The sequence below is a fragment of the Corvus brachyrhynchos genome, unplaced genomic scaffold, assembly GCF_000691975.1.
Source record: "Corvus brachyrhynchos isolate BGI_N302 unplaced genomic scaffold, ASM69197v1 scaffold61, whole genome shotgun sequence".
NCBI classification, from domain to species: domain Eukaryota; kingdom Metazoa; phylum Chordata; class Aves; order Passeriformes; family Corvidae; genus Corvus; species Corvus brachyrhynchos.
In genome coordinates this window covers 1,712,673-1,738,208 of record NW_008236478.1, presented here as the reverse complement: position 1 = coordinate 1,738,208, position 25,536 = coordinate 1,712,673, and the positions used below count along the sequence as shown (strand labels likewise).

The window sequence follows — 25,536 nt, the reverse complement described above, 5'->3', positions numbered from 1 at the left end:
ACTCCCTCATTTTTTCCCCTTCTCCCTACTACCCTGATGCTGCTACCCCAGTGTGAGGGGTGAGAGGTGGTAAAGCACTAGGTGGGCTAAAGATCATGTAATCTGTTCAAGGTCAAATTCAGGCCAGAATACAGAGGAGAAAGTGGGGAAAACAGTGTGAGAGCACAAACAAGGGAGCAAGGGAAGTAACAAGGCTTGAGCTAATGCAAGGATGAGTAAGGAGTTACCTGTTAGCAACCTCACTGAAAAATATAAACTAAATTCACTGGCCATCCATATAGATGGCCTGACTGAGACAGGTCATAGATCTTTCCCTGATGAGATATTTTGATGAGAGGGTACAACTGACAACTCTCTCTGGAAGTTTTCTGATCTTTCACAGCCTTTTTCTTAGACTTTGTCTGGATGTGATTGCTACTGGGCTAAATCCTAATAGCTGGGGAAGGACAGAACAGGCCCAGTGCCAAACACATTGCCTGCGCAGAGCAAATAAATTCATGCAGCAATGACACATAGTCATCAGCTGAAAAATAACTGAACTCTCTTGTTCATTTCCAAGGGACCAAATGTGGCCACACTGTCTTAAAGCATTATTGCACAATATCCGCACAAGTCAGAAGCCATTGCACAAACCCAGAGATTCATTGTACGTTTAAAATTTAACACATATATTTACTGCTAAATGCTGCTGACACAGAATCTCATTCTTTCTTACATATTTGAGAGACCCAGGTCAGTTCAGACTTGGGAACATTGCTAGTCAGTCACACACAGATCAGAGGCATCTGTTAACTGACACAGATGCCCTTCTATGCATTAATGTAGAAAGTCATACAAGAAGACCCTTGCAAAGGCAAGCGTGTGCTTCACTGAAGACATGTAGTAATTTATAGATCCTTTCACTGACTCAGTCAAATCTATTTGAAACTGCATAGTATAGTCTTGCTCGTAATTGTGAAGAAACTTATCCAAAAACGTAACTGAAAGGTCTTAGCAAAACCCCAGAAGACACACACACCTCGAAGCATGCAGCTGAGAACCAGCCAGACATGCCACCCCATGTGTCATACACACACGTGAGAGACGTACCTTCGGCATGCCCCGCTGGCAGGGACAGCTTGGGAGCCAAAGGGATATTCTTTAACGCATGTGAGCATCTTAAGGAATCACCTAGTGTAAATGATCCTGCCCCAGCCGAGACAGGGAAACAGGAGAAGGACACATTCACTTACAACACTGAAAAGAGGCCATTACCCAGTCAAACAACCCAATCCCTGACATCATTATTCAATACACAGGAGCCCTGAAATGCACACTAACTCAATCACACGATTACAAAATAATACTGATGGAATCAATGAGACAGACATGCGGTCATACAAAGCACACCCACCCTGGTGTTAATACACAATAACAGCCGCCCAACAAGCGAATACAAAACAGCCATTCACGACCACAGGGCAAAACACCAAAACATGGGGCCACATTCTCAAAGGAGGCTTGAAAACTCTGGTAACAAAACCCACCCTTGCCAGAGGGGTCTGAGGGTATGGACAAAATCTGGCAGTTGTCAGCCTAGTGAGCAGCAAATAGTAACAGCCTTGTTGAGCAGCACAACCGAGCACATTCGTGTCCTAGTGAGGCTGGTGGACTCCCAGGGCACTCAGAACCGTTCAGGATTGCACCCACAGCCTTGAAATAGACTGATCTAGTGAAGTGACACCTGCTCAGTGGCCAAAAGTATCATGCAGGCACTCTTAACACAAGCAGGGGTGCACGACATTCAAGCCTCACCAAAACACAAGCCAATATAAGAAAGGAAATCCTACAGAAAATCACAAACAAAAGAAATTCACACCGTGGACAGATGAAAATACTGTTCAGCACCCAAAGCCACAGAACCATCTCACAGATGTGCCTCTGCAAAACAGCCAAATCCTATTCCCAAACCACAACAGCACACCAAACCTAACACAGCACTACTGTCTTTCCTCTTTAGAGAGGAAAAAAGCAAAGTGACACATAGAACATGCTCATAATGCCACAAATAATCAACCTTCCTCATGCCTTGCAGATTGTGCCAGACCATGCTAACCCAAGCGCTTAACACACAGCCCAAACAGCCAGCTTTTGCAAATCCTGCATGATCTTCTTGGGAGGGAGATGGGGGAACCAGACTGTAAGTCCTTTCCCTGGCACGGCAGGCATCAGCTCATAGCAGGTTGCGTGCACAAGAATATGCTGTTATTGAAACAGCCAGCAAGGCTGGGGGAAGGCTGCTGTTGGTTGTGTGTGCCTGCGTGCGTTATGTGTACAGGAATTCCCCTTCCTCTACCCAGTGCCGCTGCTTGTAGCCATTAAAAAGCCCAGGTCCTCATGCCGGGTGTTCAGTGAGTATTGATTCAGTCTGCAAGCAATTTTAATATTTCTTCAGGGACTTTCCAGCAACAGCACAAGTCATTAATTCACCCTCCCAAATTGCTTATTCAATAGAAGGAACATGGCTCCTGAATAAAGTCCCAGAATTTATGTGACTCACATGAGTCAGGAGGTCAAACAACTGTTATGGAGCGAAGTTAAAAATCCAAATAAAATATTGACACTTTTTTGGGAGTGAGAGGAGGGGGAAGGAGGAAGGCAAAGAAAAGGTATTTAAAACAGGGTTTTGTTGCAATGCCCCCAGGATAAAGAACAGAAAGAGGCTGAAGACAAGCTGGAGTTTGTAAAATCAATGGGATTTATTGCATATCCGCTTGGCATTTAATAACTCCTTCCTTTCCATCTTTCCCTGCTCTGTTTGTACACGGGGGAGATAAAAACTACAAATAGCTAGCCACAAAGTACACAGATGGACACCCCAAACACGAACACACAAAGGCAGGTACATGCACGGATGAGTGTTACTGTGAGGCAGTGGCACAGCATCAGAAGGTCCTCTCAGGACTCAGTATCTTGGCTGAACTAGATAGAGCCATTCACATAGGGCATTGCGTTATGCCTATATAGTAGCAGGGAGTGTGTGTCCACAGTCTCGGTCAAATAAAAAGCTGGAAGGGGAAACCGAGGCACAGAGTGATTTAAAAGATTCTGCTCACTCACAGAGCCCATCAATGGGGATCCAGGTCTCTTGGTGCCCAGTTTGTGTTTTTGCCACTGAATGAGGCTGCCTTTTACAGGAACGAAAGCACTCACAGTGACCAAGATCAGGCCTCAAGAAGGCATCCATCTCACAGGAGGGACACACAAACCACACAAAGAAATGGATCTATAAACACCGTGCAAGCCCATCCATATGCAGATAGATGCATACACAGATACAAATACATACATGCTTTTACTAAGGTCATTGATATTCAGAAAGCAGTGCAGCCAGATCACACACAGAAGCAGGAGCACACCTGCAGACAGACAGACCTGCAATGGCCTGCTTGTACAAACGCACAAGCACACACACACACACACACAGATCCATCAGTACAGCCCCGTACAGCAGCACAGCCACACTGAAAGTCACTGCTTCTGCAAGCCTAGATTTTACTTATAGTGGTATCCTCTTAGCTAGCTGCACATAAATGGATGCCCACATACACATAAGTGCATTCTGCACAAGCATATTAATATATAGGACTGTCTCCTTATTGCCTTTTACTGTGGCTGTTTCAGTGAAACCATGCTAATTTTCTATCAGTCAAATATCTGAGACTGCTGTAGCCATCAAAAACATTATTCACAAGCAATAACTCCATAAAAACCAGCACAAAAGAGTATAGCCTAACCATCTAATCAAACAGTACTGCATGGCTTGGGACATTTAAGTGGCTTTCTCTGGTTTCTTTGGGTTTTTTGTTTGTCTGGTTGACTTTTTAGCAAAATCTTAGGGCAGCTGTTTTCTGAGATGAGATTTTCCAAAAGGCAATTTTTCAAGGGCTTTTTTGCACTGTGATAAAGATATTTGACAGCATTTCTTTTGTAAGGTATCTTTTGACCAAATACACAGCGTGTTTTAAAATTAAGGAAGGTAATGAAAAAGATGAAATTTCCATAACGATGCTTTAAAAATATTAATATTCTTGCATTAAAATATGCTTCTGTCTTGCTTCTAAGATTATTTTGTTCATGATTGATTTTGCAACGGCCTTTTAAAAATGACATGATAGAACCTTTGGCTCACCTTATGCTACCTCCTGTCTTCTCAGGCTACAATAAATTCTAGAAAAAATGTAAAGGGAGTATAGTTTTTTAAATACCACTGCCTATGTCCTTCTCTATTCCTCTGCCTATGAATCCTGATTGCATCTGATCTTGTTGAACTTAAGTTAGATTAAAAAAATGAAATACATGTTGATTTACAGCTGGAGGCATTCTGATTCATTAGGTGAACAAGTACTTGATTCAGATTAAGGGGACCATGTTTTGAAATAATGGAACTGAATAAAATCACTAAAATTCTCTAGAATATCATGATTTGCAGAAATAATACACCATAATTTGCAATACAGTATTCCACTGCAAAATCCTAAACTGCAAAATTTGAATAATTTAATATTTATAACTCAGGTCTTCAGATAGTGTTAAACAATTGCTGCATCTCTTCTGTGTTTACCCCAGCTAGTGCCTGGTTCAGCAAGTCAAGCTCTAGACAAATCAGTCTTAGAGATCACTAAAGCTCACTGGGAGAAAAGTTGCCTGCATGGGGATGTAGGGATAAGGAAACACTTGTGCGTGTGGGAGGATCATTTAAACTGCTCCTCTTGGGAGGTTGGTTGTCAATTCGGAGTTATTGAAGGAGTCTCAGCTGAGATGGTTTCATTGAGAGGGAATAGGAAACAGGCTTGTTTACACAGGGGCAAACAGGAAAATTAATCTGAATTAACTATGCAACTACATTGGTTAAAAGCATTAAAACATTGTTCAGGTGCTCATTCAAAATTCGAGTGTCCTAAATTGAATTTAGTTCACTTCATTTCCAAAGTGAATTAAGCTAAACTAAATTAAAGCTGCCTTAATTCTAAACAAGGGAGTCAGAGGTGTAATGCAGTTTAACTAGACTACTTTAATTTCACACATTCAGTTAATTCAAATTATTTTGCAGAGCCTTATGTAGATAAACCCTTAAACTGCTAACTCCTATGGACAGAGACTGTATCTATCCAGGAGCCAGGAAAAGGGTACCCAGAGGCTAGGGTACTCTACCAGCCACTGCAACGGTAACAGAAAAGGATGGAAGGCTCACAGAAACCCACAGTTCTGCAGTTAATCTGATGGAAGCCAGATATGTTTTTTAAAAATAGAGCAGATCTGCATTCACAAACTTACACAACTATGCAAATGTACACACTGGTATGGGCCTTATAACACAGCAAGTTTCCACATTAATTATGTATCAGTATTCAGATACGTTAGCTCTTACATCATAGATATTATAGCCTTGTTAAAGACTACTGCTAGGTGATTGTGACTTATTATTTGTACTAAGTGCTGTACAAAAACATCCATATAGATAGCTGAAGATGGTTACAAGCCACACATCTGAATATTTTCCTACAAAACTCTGTTAAAACCTGAAATACTTGAACAAATATTTATTAATTCTTCATGCGGCCTGCATATAGAATATGTGACCCAAATGTCTAACTCCATGTAGCCACAGTCATAAACGCGGACCCACAGGCGAAGATAAAAAAGTATGCTGGCTGTGTGGTGAATTGAAACGTACTAAGAAAGAAATGCTAATGCATTTGCCAACACAATATGGACACATAAACATACAGCTTGTATCTCTAAACACTAGGCCTGACAGTGACTTACACGAGCCAAACAGACTGGTTACAGAATTATCTTTTCACTATATAAAACTGGCTTTGTCCTATAAATATGAAAACTAGACAAGAGACTTCTACAGAGACAGGCACCAACTTGATGCTGGGAGCCATGTAGCACCCACACCCTGAAGTGCTCACCTGTGCTTAACTGCTTTGGGCGGCACAATAAAGCAAGGAAAAAATTATACTAAGAGCAACAAGGACTAGAACAGGAAGGGAAAGATTCAGGTTCTTGAATATTTGATTTGATTCAATTGAAAATGGAGTATTTTCAATGTGGTTTTGAATCAGAACTTTATTAAAATTCTACAGCTACATTTCAGTGCAGTTGGAACCTGCTTTTTCAATAAAATAGAAACATATTATTCTTATTTTTATTTTTTAGCATAGTCACCAATTCACCTGAAAAAGGTAATTTTAAAGGGAAAACCCACAATTTTGCCGTTCTAATAAGACTTACATTCTTCTTACAACTTCATTGATTTCTTTAAAACCCAAGGTAAAAATAAGATTAGATTAAACAGACACATTCTCAGCACTGTTTTGTTTTTTTTTTTTTAATTTTGGCAAAAATCTTGTAATGGTAAAGGGTCCACCGTGAAAATTTTCCCCAGTCCTGACAAGCATAAGGGAGGCACACAAAATGACACCCCTATAAAGGGGATCATTTACTTATCCAACACATGCAAGCACGTACTGCAGTGCAGCACTCTGAAGGATGCAGAGATAATACACAGCTAATACACAATGCTGCCAAAACCAAAAGTTAAAAAGTCTTCAGTCAATAACCTCCAAAATGAAGAGACTGGCATAAAATTCCCATTGCTGTAAATAAGAATTTTTTTTTCCCTTGCCTCCAGTTCTGGCCCCTTGGGAGGCAGCCAGGTCCCACTTCCACCTGGTCCCTGCAGTTAAGAAGGCCAGAAATACCTTGGTATTAAATGAAAGCTGAACTAATTGTTTATCTTCAAGATCTGAGGCTTTACACAAAATACCAGGTATGGCATAACTTGGAACAGGGCTGAGAATGTTATCTACATTTATCTGATTCCTCCCAGTTCAAGACTCCCTTCCTAGTACACACATGTCTTCTGTTAATCAAAATGAATGTCCACAAGGAATTCAGCACAGACTCTTGAATTTTAATAACTGGAAATGGGCTCAAAGCAAAGCTTTCAATTAAAAGTTCCCATACTCCAGATTAAGATACTTAACCTTGGCAAGCCCATGTGTTTCTGTAGGTCTTCTTAACTCACCTGCTGGTATAGCCGCTGCTCTGGCAGCTCCAGCCCACGCTGCATGGCAGTCACTGTGTGCTGGCAGCTTGTGGGCCTGTGCCCCATGCCAGCTCCATGCTGCTGCAGCAACACTGCTGGCAGGACCCAAACCAACCAGTCTAGAGGTAACAGAAGATGACACCCTGAACTGCAGAGCTGACACTCTGAACTACACATCACTGCAGTGTAGGTGTAATCAGAAAACAATTCATTCCTAAGAGCTCAAAAATTTCTGGGCCTTTTCATGGCAGAAATGTCTTGCTAGTGAAAGGGACTTCAGCAACTGGCAATGTTTTTCTCCTGTTCTCTTCCTGTGGCTTGTTTGTTTTGTAGCTTTTGGTCTTCTGTTGCAGAGATTATAAATTTGTTGAGGGGGAAAGGTAGATCTGTAGCTGCTTTGATGGATACTTTGATGGATGCTCTGAGCTGAATGTCTGCTCTGTTGCCTATGGTATTAAAATTTGGAACTGATGACCGAGGTAGTTCCTCCCAGGCCTGTGTTTCTACGTCCAAGACCAGTAGAACTCTTTTTGTCATTTTAGATTTCCTTAATTCACCTTAAAACCAAGATGTCAAAAACCCAGGATCAAGTTTGCTTCCAATATTTTGTTAACTGTATGATATCTTCTAGATGTTTGGATTTCAATGAATTGCTGGAAGAAAGCCTTCCAGACGTGAACTGAGTGTAATAAAAGTAGAAACACCTGAGAAAAGTAGAAATGCTTGAGGACATTTCTATGCTACAGTCACTGCTTGAGAGCAGCTCATAGCTCATATTTTAGCCAGCTCTAAGCCAGCCAGCCTGGGTCCTGATGGCTCTGTAGCCACAGCTTTGCATAACACAGCAACTATTCAACTACACCTATTTCCCAGGTGGGAAAATGGTTCTTATAGCCTCATGCAGCAATTCATTCTCGGAGGTCAGGCTAGGCAATGTATACACATGGGGCTGACCACTGTCAGTCACCAGTACCAGGGGCATGAAGTTGTATGTTAACACTCTGCAGAATGAGGTGGCAGGCCAGCCTCCTGCCTGGCACACCTACTCTCAGAAGGCAGACGTCTTCACCTTTCTTTCTTTCCACCCCTCTTCCTTATGTCTGCACTGGTACCATATAGCACAGCAGAACTGGAATGGGTAGAGATCTGCTAGAAGCTGAACGTTAATGCTCTGCTCAAATTAAATGAAATAAAACCATATGGTGTCATCATGGGTCACTGATTTAAAACAACAAAAAAAATCCTAGCTCCTCTCTAAGCCCTTCAGATAGTAAAACTGATGCTGTGAATTGTGTGTCTTTTTAAAGTGCAGCCAAGAAATGCAGTGAGAGAAATGGGCAGGATTGGGCTTTCTCTCGTGTTTGTAGTGAGCAGGCTAACCTGGAACAAAGTGACACTTTTTTGCCCATGTCTGCAGGGATGATGTCAGTATAGCCTCAGTGAAATTGATGGACCTACACAGATTAACAGCAGATAGAGAGTCAATTCTTCTCAGAGAGGGCTGGGATTGTGTTTTGAGATATGTAAGGCATCTCCATTTCGACCTCTCACCTATTTGGAAGCTTTGGGGAAACAGATAATCCCTCTTCATGCACCTTCTAGGTCTATCAATCTAATCAATCTAATTTATCTGTCATACTTGTGCTTATACACTAACATAGTACATGATGACCCTTCTTCTCCCTCCTTTTCCAAAACATAGGGAGAAGAAAATGCAATTTTCACGATAGGAACAAGTTTGAATGTTGCTTGTGGCCCCTGAATATGGCAGGGTTTGAAGGCATTCTGCTGTCTTGGCAGGGAGTGCCAGAGCCCCAGGCCAGCTAGCGAGGAAGCTGAGGCTGCTGCTCCTGACAATGTCAGCTGTTGTTCTGAGGGTTTTACGTGTTGCAGGAGATTTTGAGAGCAGTAGCTTCTACTGCTCCCACCCTACTTCCTAGGAGAAATTATGCTGTGGCTTTTATGTAGCAACTGCAGCTCTGATCTTCCCAATTACATCTGCTGTCGCAAATTCAAACACGACCACCAAAGCCTGTGCAGCTGAAATAAAATTCTTGTTGCCTTTGCCTATTTCCCTTCACGTACAGCCACTGTCAGCAGGGTACATGTCACTTCTGCTTCAAGCAGGAGAATGAAGCCAATACTGTGCTACAGCTCGCTGAAGCACTTACTTGGCCCCTGTTTATTAGAGAGTCTGAGCCCTTCACTCCTCCTTCCAGCTGTCCTCACTGTGCCCCAGGTGGCACGGCAAAGCTCCTATCTTCACACTTCAGGCAGGAAACAGAGCACAGAGAGAAATGCCATTTGTCCAAACTCTTGATGAGAGGTCCATGACAGAGCACGAACTGAAGCCCTTCCCTAAATCGGATTAGGCTCTAACTATCAGACTTTCTATTTCCCTTCCTTCTCCCCCAAATCCCTTGGCTGTTTTTCCTCACCACATTACAAAGCTTGCTTTCCATTTTGAACTTTGTGCAAACAAGTCTTTCCCTCCCCCACTTCTTTTGCTCCACTGTGAATTCAGCTGTGTTTCATCCTATGCACAGAAACATAAGACTGTCTCCTATTTGAACCGAAGCCGCATTCAGAGCTCTTTATGCCTCTGCAGCACCAATCTGCAGGTGGGATATTTTTGGTTCCATGGGGGCTTTCACCAAAGACCCCAAAGCTGCCTCTTCTCATCCCATGTTCTCCCTCTCTGCCAGCATCACTGGGATGGTCACAAGCCGTTTTGTAGGAAGCCATCGGATGCAGAGAAGGCTTCACTGTCTCACTTAGCCCTGCTCCGCGTCCCCCGCAGGCTGCCTTGCGCGCAGCGCCGGCACAGCCCGTGGCTCAGCAGTGAAGCCCGGCACTAATTAAGTAGTGCGGCACAGCAGGGTGTGTGTGCCTTGGCCATCACAGACTGCCCTGGACACACTGCAGAGAAAAGGCTGAAGCTTCACAATGTTAGCCTTCCAAGAACCGCTTTAATTGCCCAGTAATGCACACCCTGGGGTCTTGTAATGTGCCTCTAATATGGAGCATTTAAAATATGAATACTCCAGAACAATTACAAGGAGTTTGGTGCTCTTCTGAGTGTATCCTTCCACTCTCAAAAATAATCCATGACAAAGGAACATGATCAAAGTGAGGATACCAGTGCTCTCTGAAATCTGTCAGGTCTTCTTGAGGCAGCAGGACACACCAATCTTTCCTTCAGTTCAACTTCATCTTGTTCTTCCAGGATTAAAAGAATTGCTAAATTGTGACTCCAGATGATTCAATCCTACCTTATCTCCCTCTGATCGGCCCTAGTATGATTTTTTTTTTATTTGAGATACTGTCAAAAGACTCTGCAAGCCATAGTAAGAGAAGAAACCACAGACTATGTTAGGCTATAAGAGAGTTTGGATAGAAATGTCAGAGAAGCAAGGTGAGTTTTCTGTGATCTGTAATTCTTTCAGCAAGTAATTTCTGGACAAGTTTAGAAGTGATTTTCTACTTGCTTATTTACAAGGAATGAAAGTTCTTCTCAGAAAGCACTCTGGCTCAACTAATTTTAACTTCTAATATTTCTTGCTACCTCTCTCGATTAGAGCTTGTTGCAATTGTAATACTAGAAAAGAAGATTTTTTCTGCCCATCTGTATTCAGAATCAGCAAAAGGAATTGCATTAAAACTGACAAAAATAATGAAATAGAAATCAAACATTGGAAATTCATGATCTAATGTTGAACATTTAAGAAAGTCAAAGGCATTTGGAAATAAGCAGTTGGTTTCAGCTGGTGCTGTATGTAGTATTAACTCTAGAAGGAGTTACTACAAGCCAACTATGGCAACTCATGAATTCCAGGATGGATGTATAATTCACAGCATGATACTTTTTACTGTAATGACATTATATGCCATTACTTAAGATAATATTGCATATTAAATTCAGATTGTGAAATGAAGTTCAGTTGCTTTACTGCAATCAAAGATCTATAAATGTCCTGTTGCTGAGACTTCAGAAGGTTATGTATTAAACCTGTTTATATTATCCAAAACTCAAAGTAGTCAACTTGTGCAAAAATCTCCCACTGGAAAATGAAAAATGGGAATTTACAGTAAGTACCAGTTTATGTTCCTAATTAAATACATATGCTGTTATTGGAGTCACTGATTGTGATGGAATTAAAGCAGGGATGAATTTAGTCCAAAGGGTCAATTTCTCTCAGAAAAAGATGCTTGAAAATATCGGCATCCATCTCAAGAAATCAGCACTGCTAACTGATGTGCCAGGACTTGTGTCCCTTCTGCTTTTGGGAAGGGATGAGGATGTAGTCTGCAAGACTTGTCTTTCTCCAGTGTCTGAAGGCAAGAACAAGCCATCAAAGACAGCAAGAAGTGATTGAGGTTTTGCGACCTCTTATACAGCAGTAATCCAGAAATCCTAGATTTGAGGCAGCAGAGCTGGCTTAGTGTGTATTTCAATCCCTGGCAAGGGCGAGAAGCTTTCAGCAACACCGAGGTTTAAAGACAGCATTATTATGCTGCATTTGTTGCTACGGGGCCAGGTCAGCTCTGTTCATCTTTCATCTGCTGTTTCATTAGGTGGTCTTGTGTAGGACAGACTCACTTGAAGCCTCTTAAAGCAGCAGCAGTGCTGCCTAGCTAGCCTGCTGTTTATCACTGTCCCTAAGCGAATCGACCCAGGGGGATGCACTGCCGTCTTCTGTACTGAGCATTAAGATCCTGAAATTTCTGCTCTTTCCTTACAACACTAGAGTTCCGTCATGACTTTAGGGCAAAGTAACACTGCTGGGGAGAGCCTTTTCAAGACCTGCCTCTTCTTTTAGCCATAGAAAATACATTCTACCAGGGACCTCATTAGGTTCACTGTGCATTTGATGCCAAAAATTATTTGACCCAAGCCACTGGAGGCTGCACAACCAGAACTGCTCCCCTCTGCTCACGGGTTCTGGACACTTCCTTTTGACATAAAACCAGTTTCATTCTTAGGAAGGGAATGTTCTTGAACAGAGCCTTTCACCTCTGGGTCACTAGCAGAAATCTGGCCCTGCTTGGTAGTGACCGAAAATCATTACCAGCTGACAGCTACTTGGTGCAATGAGCTGGTGAGTCTCATTCCAGTTCCTAATGGACACATCTCAGTAAACACAGTCACAACTGGCACTAACTGGTGTTCTCAGCCAAGAGACCTCGAACTGAATGGGGAAGGAAATTGAACCTTCCTCTTCATCCCCTGCCTGGGTTTTTGGAATATTATGGACAGGCATTTTATACCTGCAGCGTTTCACAGGCTGTTTTTACTCTAAATGGCTTTTTGAAACTTCGCAATTTTCATGCAGCATGATTCAGCACAGCCTGATCTGCCATCTCAGTATAATTAGACTCGTCTTATGGTTCCCCTCAGTAGAAACTGAGCTGTCTAGTGCCATCTCCCAGTACAAATGGTAAATCTGATGTCATATCTCAGTATGAATGGAACTGTCTGATGTCACCTCAGTGCTAACAGGACATTTTATAATATGTCATCTAAGGCTGCAGGGGAAATCTTCTAATCCATTCACTATGCTACACTACAATAGAACATAACACAGTATAATGTGTAGGTTAAGTTAGACACCCTCAGGCAGATTTTGGATAGACGGATAGATGGATGGATAGAAACATTTATACAAAGTATACATACATTATATCACTCTATTGATTTTTAAAAAGTTCCAGGACTGCCTGGCTATAATGAGATTTTTGAACTTTGTGTTGCGATCAATGAGGGGAATATTATTGGCCTGGAGAATTGATATACCCGCTCTCTGTGGCTTGTTCTGCTCCTGGACTGCCCCTGCCCCCAAGGTGTACGATTCCATCAGACACTTAACCTCTTTTACAGTGTCATCAGGCTAAAAGGAATCTAATAGTGACACGGGACTTGTGCTCAGCACTCTGGCACTATTGCTTTCCTGTCACAAATAATTTATAGCTTTCTATTTCCATCCCTTTGCCTGCACCCCATCCCCTTTTTCTGTTTCTATGGGCTGGGGGAAATCAATAAACTCAACAACCAGAGTGGCACTTCAGGGGGTTTTAGGGGGAATGTGAGACAAGAGGGAAAAAAGGAAAAAAACAGAAAAGAAGAAAAAAAGTTATATAATTTGCCCTAGCACAGTTTTCAGATCAGTTCCTCACCTAGTAGAAGCTGCATGACCTCAGAATCTGGGCCTGAGGCCTTCAGATGCTTTTTGGTATAGGTTCTCAACAACTGTAGATTAGGGCATCTGGTACCACCGGTCTGTATGGAGTGAGGATTTGGATCTCCATCCCGAGCTAGAACCTTGACATTCTCTGTCTCCAGCTATGTCCCAGGCAGCCTCTCTGCCACTCCAGCTACTGGTCAGGTTTTATCAAGCATGTAGCAGAGTATTCTAACATGCTGAGTTGAGATGTTCTCTTTCATTTCCTAAAAAGATTTCACTCTCAGGAGCTGTGGTTTTTTAAAATTGCCTTCACAACGTCTCTACCTATCTCTATCCATGCCATACCACCCACTAGTCACACATTTGCTCTTTGAAGTTTTGCCAACTTTTTCTTTAGAACAAATTTTTAAGCTCTCAAGTGGGCAGGGAGAATCTTCTATTTGCTTTCACTTTCTGGAGAGATTTTTGGGAAGAAAATAAAGCTAATAGAGTGCAGGGCTGAGAGTTCCAGAAACTCGGGCTGAAGAGAATCTGCAGCCTTTACCCTAACTGGACTGGCTGAAGAGAGGAGAGGATTGTTTTAATCTCAGAAAGGAAGCTGGGCCTTCACAGGTCATGGCTTATTTGCTGAGTTCCTTGGTGGAACAGCTGTTCCCAACTCACAGACACCCAATATCTGCCAGTAGTCAGGGACCTTGGCAGTCAGGTACTAGGTACTAGTTATTTTCTTTCACCACTGACCTCAGTTAGATTTAAACCAGTGACCTAGAGGTGAAAGATTTCATGTAACAAGAAATGGAGCACTGACAATTACAGTTCAGTTCATTGTCATTCTGAGCTACATTATGAGCTTTGTGATGTCTTTTTGAGTTCCCATGCTGTGTTCATTCACCACTTGACAAACACCAGATTTTGCCCTGTTTGATGGAACTTCTTTTTCCTGGTGACTTATATCCCACCACCACTCCCTACAGATGCCTTCTGTTTTCACCTTCTCGTTTATGAAGGGCAAGGGCTTTGGGCAAGCCTTCCACAGTTCAAAGCATTTAGTCAGTCAGAAGGGTATTTTTCAGGTAGACAGCAAAATTAAAGCTACACCATTTGTAAATTCAGCAATGTCTCTATTAGCTGCAAAGACTGCCTTGTGATTATGCTCACAGATCAGACCATGAATGACAATGCAGCTGTCAGCACCCGGAAGATCCTAGCTTGCTCACTGAACACCATCCTCATGCAGTGAACACCCAAGTTTGGGATAAAGATGACAGAGCAGAAATAGGATGATTCTCTGAGAGGTGGACTATTAAAGCAGTAGAATCAGGACCACAAGGCAAATGAAGCCATTCTGATGCACCGAGAGCACAGATCAAGCCTTCAGATTCTGATAGCTGGGACTGTGGGTCTGCAGAGGCACAGAGAAGAGGCATTTGAGCTCTGAATGTGTTTTGTTCTTTTCCAGGATCATCAGAACCAAAGTTCAGCAACCTTTTCACCCAACACCAGATGGGAGTGGGACAGGTGTGACTGCACCAGGACATACTATTGGTAAGTCGACCGGCATGAGGGGTGGTGACAGGTCAAGTGGAAATGGGGATGAAGCTTAGTTGAGGGAACAAAGTCTGACAAGCAGATGCTAAGCAAAGCAAAAGGGAGGAGGGGGTGGGGGGAAAGAAGCCTCCATGGAAATCAGAGTTTTCTATTCTTTGTCTCCCCTGTTACATTGCAGAGAAGTGAATCACAGAGAAACTAGCCCAAAGTAGGGGTTTGCCCAAGTGATTCTGCCTTAACATCCGTTTCACGTTCATGGTCTCTCCTTCATCTCCCTATAGAGAAGTATTTACTGCTGTCCTGTCCAAGCGCCAGTCTTCACCTTTTCTCTTGTCCTTACTCTGACTCTCTTTTTCCTCCCTATGAATTTTTCTTCTCTCCTCTCCCTTTGCTAGAACTCATCCATTTCTCAGCGCTAGTAATACACAAACATGGGTAAGATACTCCAGCTGCCTCACAACTAAGTTCTTCATTGTTCTAGCTCTGCAGTCAGGTATCCCATGGGTGTATTTCACTGAGAAAATGCAAATTTTTTTTGCTGGGGGAGATGTTTTGCTGGTTTGTTGAGGTGAACAGAAGATGGAGGCTGTAATACAGGGACCAAATGTCTCCTAGTCTATTTAAAGGTACTGTGTTAGATGTGCGATGAGATTCTTTTGATCTGTATGGTGAATATGTCTGCTGTTGCTAGCATAGCTTTATCTAATGACCAATCAGAGCAAGAAAAACATGCAGTATTCTGGGATACTGTGAAATACAGTGGCTTATTTGTGGCCTAACACTTTCTTAGATTCCGTTGGTTATTGAGAATAACCTGCTGCTACACAAGGACTTACTGGAAAATGCTCATCTGTGTGGGACAGAGCTGGTAGATATAATCCTGTACACAAAACGTATTCAGGAGTACAATGGAATTACTGGGCCAATATGGAAAAGCATTTCTGGATGCCCTTTTAATCTGGGCTTGCTCATTGGACTGGCAATCACTGATCACGACAGATGGAGTGGCAGATATTATTCCTTCCTGGAACAGTAGTGCAATGTCTAGGGAATGTAATGGTTGAGCTGGGATAGTGCTTCTAGTGGGGTCTCTCATTGCTCTGGGATGTACTGAGAAGTGTGGGTCTACATTGGATAGTGTTGAAAGGTTCTTCTCCATCCTGAAAGGCTTGTGTTAGGAGTATTGATTGCTTCAGGTCAGTGCTTTATGAGCTGAATGATGAATAGTGGCCTGTAAGAAAATTGGGATATTCTCTCCATTACTGGGACACACTGGGACACAATAGATATGCCTGCTGGATGCACAGCTCCACCTGTTCTACCTTCTAAAGGCCTGATTATCATGAAGGGATCATTTCTAATCTGAATAACTTGTCATTTTTGATATATTGGAAATTCATGAGCAATCTTGAACAGCCAAGTGGCCAGAGCATTCTGCCTACTGATATTGGTCAGTACAAAAAGAAAGCACTAGATTTTCATTAATCTGGGTGGTAGCATGTATCACCAACCAGTTGCTCTAGTAGGGAACTGAATTTAATAGTCCAGCACTGAAGTGCTTCTAACCTGTGCTAAGAAGATAATTTTTCACTGAGTGTTTCAGGTGGGCATGTAAGAGGCTATTCTGCCTAAGATAGAACATGGGCACTCCTGGTGAAAAAATGCTGAGAGGAAATGATCTGGTAAAATATGGATGGACTATGAAGTCACTAGAGAATGTGACCTATGCAGCATTTCACTTGGTTACCTTGAAAGCCTGCTCTGAACTGGGATGTAACAACAAAGTTTAGCTTCTTGATGGAATACACTTGTTATTAATGGCCCTGTACTGGAAGGCTGTGAAGCCACAGTATAGAAATGGATAAGCAAAGCTGGGATGCAGCTTTGCTGGGATACAGTAGAGTAAGTCCTTCAGCGTGAGGGACTGGGAATCTGATTAGTGCCCAGGCTTTCCTATTAGACTGGTGACATGCATAGCTTTCAGCTGGGGATTCCTGAGTGCTGTGCTGCTCTCCTGATGGCCCTTTTTCCCTTTTCCTTTTGTCCAGTGCCCAGCACAGCATCCCCTCCTGTCTCCAGTGCCTCCAATGATCCAGTGGGCTCTTACTCCATTAACGGGATCCTGGGGATTCCTCGGTCGAATGGCGAGAAGAGGAAACGTGATGAAGGTAGGGGGAGGGGAGAAGCTCATCCTCCCTTTTATATTCTTTGTCCCCATGTACAGGCTCCAATTTCAGGCCAAGGTTTGCAGCTGCTCCAGGGGCTAGATCAGTTTTAGCAACAGAGACCAGTTCCCCGCCACTGCCCTGCTGGCTTGGAATGCTCTTCTTCCGAGGCCCTTTCATGACAGGCTGCGTCTCCAGACATCTGCTCAGCAGGCAGAGAGCCGTCTCCATTGCTGGAGCTGATCCCAAGTTCATTCACTGCTGGAAACGGCTGGAACTGAACTCCCCAGGTGCCAGCAGGTGCCCGGACTTTGAACTGTGGGTAAACATGGTTTCCCTGACTCACTCGATTTCAAACTAAATGCCATCTCGGAGAAGCACCAGCAATGTGGGAGTTGTCTTTCATCCCCCTTGCAAACAAGTTCCTGCCCTGTGACGTGCCATGAGCTACATTAGCTGGTGATCACAAGGGCCCAGTTTTCAACGGGTAGCATCTACCGCAGCAGAACTGTCATGCTTGCAACAGTCTGAAATGAAAACAGGAGGTCTTCTGAGTACTGTGACCCTAAGGTTGTTTTCTAACCCTTTCACTAAGGCTCTAAGGAAATAGGATTAAGCTATCTCCTTTTGCTTCCTACTTGCTGTGAAGTATTCAGGGCAAAGATCCTGAAATGAATCAAAAGCTGGAGCCTCCATAGACTGAGTCAGGAGGGGTGGGTGAGGTCTTGGTGCTCTTATGGTGGCTTCTAAACACTTTTCCTTAAATCTGGATCTTTTAATTTGGTTTGTTCTAAAATTGAGGGCCAGGAAGTGAACTTTTAAAAGAATACTGACTGACCAGTTTGTTGGGTTCAGCTCTGACTTCAGTATGTTGAGTTGCTTGTTGCTTGGAAAGACCTCTTAGGACAGGTAGCTCAGTGTGCTGTGTGTGCTGTAATCCCAAGGCTGTCCAGTGCAAGAGCACATGAGAGTTCTCTGTGATATGTGGTAAGAAGAGAAAGCCCTCCTGAGACAGATGCTGCATTTTGACATTTTGCTAGTAATTTTCTCAGCATTGGTTCTGATGAGGTTCACATCTGTAAGTTTTTGATCCAAATAAACACAATAATCCTAGGAATAAAAGGCAGTCATCATATTCCCTTTCTCTCTAATGCAAAGTAAAACTAGATGCAAGGACCCAATCCAGCTTCTATTAGAGCAAATGGGAAGATTTTTTTGCTGATGTCATTGGAAATTGGATCGGGCCCCAGAGGAAGATCCATTTCCCAGCTAGATGGCAGTAGGGCCCAGCTAAGAGAAAAGTGTAGCAATGGGAGGGCTGAGTCAATGCCTCAAAGTCAAAAAATGTCAGGAATAAGAGACTACAAGTATTGCAAACCTTTCCAGCATTTCCCATCATTACCTATACAGGAAGTAGACATTTCAAACTAAATGACACGTTTCTCTAATGGTTGTGCAGATCTCCTGGCAGTCATTTGGGAGTTTTGTGAATCCCTGTTCTCATACAGTCCAACGTGGTGATCACCAGCTCTCAACATGGTGCCTCCACATCTCATTAGAAATGAAGCTCCTCAATCTGGCTTTAGCTACTGTTCAGGCTAGATGCAGCCACACAGTCACTTCCAGCTTCAAAACCTGAGCTTTCTTTGGAACAGTACAATTAAACACAGAAACAACAGAGCAGCCATCTAAGTCGGTGACACTTCACAATGATATATTGACAGTAAGAACTACTCTTTGTGTCTGTCCTTAATTCATCCCAGATTTGATTTAGGCAAGTGACACTATGCAGCTCCTTGCTGTTGGCCAAGTGCCCACATATGCCACTAGGAATCAGAAAGGTACCAACTAGACAATCTTGCAGATGTTACCTGTCTTTAGCTCTCAGAGTTTTAGGTGGCAGTTATATGACATGGTTGCAACTGCCTTGGATAACAGCCTTAATCCTGCCATCCCAGATATCTGCTGCAGGGACATGCGCTTCTGACCCAGAGAAAGCTCACATGGGACCCCCAGCTAGCTGCTGAACATCTCTGTGAGTTGAGTTATCTGGGCTCACAGTGGCCTTCAGAAATGCTGAAAAATATCATCCCTTTGCAGGGCTAGGTCCTAAGGTTAGAAGGGTCCGAGGGGAAGTTTTGCAAAGCCAGCGATCTGCACTCATTCCTGGGCAGTCTTCTCTGTAGCTCTGAAGATTGATTGCTCCTACTTGAGATGGGGAGTAGGAAAAGTCTGTCAAGAGATCCAATGCAAGTATTTCTTTCATGCTCATGCTGGATGCATACACCTTCTCAGTATTTCCCAGAGCTTCTGAACACTTTGTTGGTGTTTCTTTCTTAACTGCAGGGTTTATTCTCACACTGAAAAGCCCTTGTGAGCTTTGCACATCTACTTTCCAAGCATTTAGGGAATGGTTCTTCCCTAAAGGAGGCAGAAGAAGCAGCACTGCTCTCTCTTTCTTTCCGCTCTGTTGGACCAGCTCTGCTGCAAGCATTCCTCTGTGAGGAATGCAGTTCAGCAGAAAGGGGAAGTACCAAGCTGCTCCTGAATCACCAGTTCTGAAAACCTTGTTAGCAACCTCTGTGTTGGCTGGGGGGAACAGGGTGGGAGAAAGACAGAGGAGCTTCTATCTGAGCACACCCCCTCCCCCAGGTCCTCCTTGCTGCAGCTGGTGCCTACATTAGACAGTAGCACAGATGATTAAGAAGAGGAGAGATAATTATGTGTCAAGATGATGTAGCAGAACTCCCGAGTTGGACAGAAGGAGCCAGACGGATGCATGAGGTGGGCTCAGAGATGGACGCTGACAGCCAGGTGTGAACCTCACAGGGGTTAGAGGGACGAGTGGGAATCCCAGCCTACCAAATATACTGGTTGCAAGTGCAAGGGTGGCCTGGGAAACCTATAGCATTGAGAGAGAGCTAGCTGGGAAGCAGCTCTGAGTGTCAACTGGTCACAAGTCTTTCCTCAAAACTCAATATGCCTTCCTCAGGTGAATGCCAAGAAAGGATGGTCAGGATTTACCTTGTTAAGACCACATTACTCTTTTGTTTCAGTTTTTAACCAGTGATTGCAAAACTTCTGACTTCTGTAATAGATTAGACAGAGTTTGTCTCCTGCGATTTTAAAAATAATTTTACTAAAAAAGTTCACCACCATTTGTGTAGCACAGTGTGTGCCATTTCTTGTGGTCTGTGGGCATTGCCAGTGGAGCTGTAACTTCCCTCTGACTTTTCCCAGCACTTCCACCCACCATCTTCCAAAGGCAGATGTGATCCTGCAGCATGTAATGACTTTCCCAATACCAGTGAGGGTCTTAAAATATCAAGCTGCATCTGAAAACAGGAATTCCTGGCTCTTCATGATTCGAGTGTTGTAGTACTCTGTGATGGCAGGCCCACCATGTTCAGCAAGGTCATTGCCAGACTAAGAAGCAGCAATATAACGTCCAGAACGATAAAGGGGAAAAATATGCAACTATTTCTGTTGTTTCATAACCCCTTAATTGATAGCTAAAAGAATGATAACTGGGTCGACCCAGACGCACTAACAAAAACTTAGTTATCACTCATGTTGTAGTCTTGAGCACTGTAGAAGGAGAAAAAAGGAGAAATGCAGAGAAAGGGAAAGATAGATAAATACATAGATAGATAGAGGGATATAGATAGATAATTTGTAACAGGAAAACATCATATCAAACTGCTGCCAGCATGCCCCAGCATCTTCAGCTGGGCAAAACTTCGGCGATTTTTACAAAAGCATTCTTATGAGACATGGCCCTTTCCTTCTGTAATAGGCTGCAAACAGACGTCCAGTCTAAACCCAAATTCTCATTTGGGATTCATCTTCCAGTGAGGTTGGTTCTGTAACATTCTCAGCATTATTAATCTTGGTCCTTGACAGTATCTGTAGTATTTGACAGCATTACTGGCAATAATATCTGCAGTGCCAACAATGGCAGAGATAATATCCCCCAGTATTATTGGCATTAGCAGGGATCGTATCTGCAGCCTGTTATTGGTGGGAGCAGATGCAATGTGTCCAGTATTATTAGTATCAGTAGTAATAAAACCCAAAGGCTTGTTAGTGTGATCAGTGCTAACATCAGCAGTAGGTTTGTGGGAGAGGACGGGACAGAGTGATTACTACTGTAAATGGCAATAATACTCAGGCTGTTTGCAGTAAAGGAATCCCCAGCAGAGATGGAGGAGCAAACCTGAGAAGGCAGAATTCTCTCCTTTCCTTTCTTCACCTGTCATTTTGATGATTAGAGTGAGTTACATTGATTCCCAGTAATGCAGGATTGTGTCAGCGCAGGGGGACAGTGAAGAGTCACCAAAATTTCTGCAGTTCTGGTGGTGTTTTCCAGAAAGTGTTAGCTGGGTCAGTGCAGATGGTTCGCCATACTCTCCAAATGGGATTGAGCTATGCCAAACAGGGTGTTGCCCACTAGCTGTAGGAGCATCTGCACTGTAAATTCTGTAGCTATAGGATAGGCAACATCACTGCCCTTCTCTTTAGTGCTGCTCATGTAATTTTCTGACTGTTATTGCCACAACACCCTCTACTGAAAATCAGCGCTTTTGTTACATGTGGTTTTCTCTTTCCTCACTCCAAATGGGAGTGCAGAGCAGGGTTTTGACAGTGTTCAGCTTGGGACTTTTCCTACCTCGCCATAATCTCATTTTTGTGTTGGGAAATTACAAATGTCTCCTTCCGGTGGAGTGTGAAGCAGGGAAATCTGTGACAGCCCCAGTACTGAAAGCTGTTTTTTAAAATACTGCCCCAGGACATAGACTGTTTTAAAGACTTGAGTTCAAAAGTTTTTTCAAATAGAAAGTAACACAGAGTGGAGAGGTGTGTAACGTGTCTAAGTTTTTGAGCAGATATACAGCAGCTGAGTATGCAACTGTGAGTATGATCCCATTTGTGTTGTTCAGAGTGGCAGTGATAGTATAATTCGAGAGATGTAGCTATGACATTTCAGATGACTGTGTCATTGTCAGTGGCACCAGTATGTTTTCGCAGGCAGTTGTGGTTGTGGTTATCCTGTTGTTGTAACTATCACTACAGGTTGTGGGTTTGTGACACTAATGATGAGATTAACTGTATCACTACTTGCTCTGCTGCCCCATTACACTCAAGGCCATTACACTCTTCACAGAAGCAGCTGTGAATTGTTTCTTGCGGTACATTTGCATCACGGCATGCAGTAAGGTTGTTTCAACATGGTAATTGTTGGTACACTGGTGCAGTTTCTACTGTGCTGTCACTGCAATTCATAGAGTTGTTACTGCAGCTGATGTAACATGTTGGTTGAAAACAGACTGTCACCTGGCCATGACAGTGAAGTCAATACAGCTATGTCACTGCAGCACCGTGTTCAGAACAGTATGTTTTCATGAAGCATGGTATTAGTGTTCCACAGCACACTGGGATTGTTTCAGAACGTACAGTGTGCTTATGCTGTCATCTGCAGTATGATGATGCTTTGCTTGTGCTGGTTTTTTTAAATGCATTCATTCATTTTTGCTATGCTGCCTGCATATGTTTGCAAAGAGTATGAGTGAGTCATTCCACTTGACCGTGTCATGACCTGATGTATGTTCATCTCTGGGCATATTAGGTGTATTTCTGTCCTCCCCAAACCCTAATACTTGTTGAAGACAACAGGGTGTGTTTGGACCCCTGCAGGTGACGGAACAGCACTACTGTCTGTGGTAAGCCTGCATTGTTTCACAGTGTGATTTTTTGTCACCACAGCTGACCTGTTTGTGTTATTCTATATGACTGCTTTACTGCAGGTCAGCAATAGTCTTAATGACACTGGAGACACATGCAGTTATATTGCCTCAGGTGCTAACCCCATGTTCCAACCATCACACACAGTTGTGGGGTGTGCACACAGCAGTTTATGGCTGTGCAGATGGGCTGAGCAGATTCTGGAGTCTTTCTCACAATGTCTTTCTCCTACTTTCCCTGGGACTGTGTTGTTTTATGCAGCGTGGCTGAGCTTCCAGTGGCTGGCAGCTTGCAGCAATGGTGTATCTCTGCAAACAGGAGTGGTCACAGGGGACCAGGCTCACTGTGTTCATACACACAAGTCTACGTAACACTCTCTGCCATTCTAGATGAAAATATAAATTGAAGAGGGAGTTTATTCTAGGTAGCCACTCACTTCTCCCTCCTGAAGGTCTTTGGCTAGTGAGACTCCTGGAAGAACGTAAGAAAAGCACCTGCTACTACTCATCCTGCACCTCTCTAAATAAACTGCAGGAGGATGTCAGAAAAGGGAGAGTACATATGGAAAAAGAGAGGAGGGGGAAACTGGATAAAGCAGAGGACAATGAATAAGCAGCACAGCACTGTCAGAAATGTGGGCTGCTGCACCAGGAATCTGGAGGTCAGCCTGTAAGCAGGAGAAACAGGATACGTGTGTTTGTGTGAGCATGTCTGCACAGACCCTGGGAGTTTGGGGAGTACGCATTGCTCAGGAGGAAGTCAGGTAAGGGAGAGTTAACAGCTTACATCACAGAAAGCGGTTTGGACAGAATGCCCTGCTTCTAAAGCTTATAGTGCTGCTTAGTTTGGCAGGGGTTGGTATTGTCTGAAGACAAGCTGGTCTGGCTTCAGTTGTATTTGTGTGCATCTCTGATTGTGTATTTGTGTCTCTAGGAATGCACGCCTGTTTGTTTTTTGTATTTCTATGTTAGGATCTGGTTTCTACTTATCTGTGCTTATGTACTGGGGTGAGTGGCAGGTTGGACCCGTATTTTTGTGCATGCCTATGGAGACCTGGAAAATGTGTATGTTAAGCTGTGTATAATATTGCCTAGTAGGAGAATGCATACTGTGGATCGTATGGATGTCTGGGCTTGTATGGCTCAGTATTAGTGCTATGTATTTCTATAAATGCCAGGTATTTGTATTCACATTTTGAGCATATATGTGAATGTTGTATATTTGTATGTATATTCTGAGTGTATGTGTTGCTACATACTTGGAGTATCACTGTATCTTTGTGGTTGCTGGATATGAATATGTAGCCTGTTAGTGCTGTGCACTTCTGTATATATTTTGTACAGATGTGTATTTGCATTGAGGTTATATATTTGTGTGTATGTTACATATATATACACATATTGGTTGTTCTTGCCTGTATAAAGGCTGTTTATTTCTGTAAATAGCTTGTATATGTTTACATGATTTGATTCTGTACATGTTAATTCAAGGAAATTACTTTGAGTTATAGGTTTTCATTTAGTTAGTGTACATATACTTTTGTAAGTTATTTATTCAGAAATTACATTTAATTGACATGCATCTGCATTTATACCTGTGTGTCCCAGTTTGCATTCTTGTGTCTTTAATATTATTTGCTAGGTTTTGTGGGTGTTACCTGTGCATAGAACTTTTCTTTACATTTATTTGTGTGAGTACCATGAGTGTGTGCTTTTCTGACTGTTTGTTATGGGTATTTAGTTTGTGGTTAGATCTTTCTCCACTGTTTGACTCATTCTTGGGAGGGGTTGTTGCAGCTAATGTGTCAACAGGAGTCAGGCAGCTACAACTCCTCCCAGTGTCTCTGCCTCCTCCATGAGTCTACCTGTGCAAAGGCTGCTCCCCAGCTTTGCTAGATGCCCATCTCTCTGGATCTTCTTGTTCACTTTAGATGAGTTTTACTTTGGGTCTGCCCGCAATCAGGGAGGTGACTGTTACATTTTTTCATGGATGTAAAGAGTATGGAAGTCAGAGGGAGCACAGTGTCTGAATCCATGAGGATCCCAGGTTAATGTGCAATGGATGACAGAATCAACTGCAAAAGGAATCAGAAATAATTGGCAATGTGCAGGCAAATGGTATTTTAGAGGGTTGTTGGTTGTTGGTATAACAGTGGATGAGGATGCCATGACAGTGAGAGATGACACTGCTTTGGGGTCAAGTGACATGGCAGTGAGACATAAGGGCAATACTACTGTGGAATCAAGGTGACATGGCACTGAGACAAAACATGGGTCAAGGTGACATGCCAATGACCCAGGCTGATCTGTCAGAACAGGAAGAGCTGGGATCTGCCCGTCAGCTGAATCAGCTGACTAAGGCAACAGGAGAACAGGAGGAGATCAGAGGCAAATCGACAGACCTGTACCTGGGCTGTAGGACCCAGGTCACCAGCAGTGTGGGACACGCAGTGTCTCCATGGGATCAGTTGCATCCTGGTGTGAAGGGCTGGGGCAGTCTGTTAGTAGCGGCTGTTTGCTCACAGTGATGGAGAGCAGGGATAACACAGTGATGACATCAGGTGGTGGCCATACCCTGTGAAGGTAGCCATGGACCATAGGGACTGTGTGGGCAGGGGCATTATTCCCAGTTGCTGGAAAAACAAAGAACCTAACAGGCAGTAAAACAAAAACAAAGGAGACTTGGAAGCACCTGACAGCCCTAATTCATCACAGCCCAAGATTTTTTCCCCCCTCATGTTCCCATTATATTTGTTTGTAAAAGTGGAAATCAATTTTGAAGGTAATTTTCTGGAAAGAAT

General features: G+C 43.2%; 1 protein-coding gene and 1 long non-coding RNA gene across 14 annotated transcripts in view; one reads left to right on the top strand and one right to left on the bottom strand.

Moving 5' to 3' along the window:
- The window catches only part of LOC108444660, a 93,381-nt gene that overhangs the window by 11,246 nt on the left and 56,599 nt on the right, over nucleotides 1-25,536 (bottom strand). The window lies entirely within an intron of this gene.
- PAX2 (paired box 2) overlaps nucleotides 1-25,536 on the top strand; it is a 103,845-nt gene that overhangs the window by 31,461 nt on the left and 46,848 nt on the right. For all 13 annotated transcript variants that reach the window (XM_017725941.1, XM_017725945.1, XM_017725948.1 and 10 more), the window contains 2 exons: nucleotides 14,741-14,826; nucleotides 16,878-16,997. In XM_017725941.1, coding sequence (XP_017581430.1) covers nucleotides 14,741-14,826; nucleotides 16,878-16,997 — 206 coding nt within the window. The remainder of the gene's footprint in view (nucleotides 1-14,740; nucleotides 14,827-16,877; nucleotides 16,998-25,536) is intronic.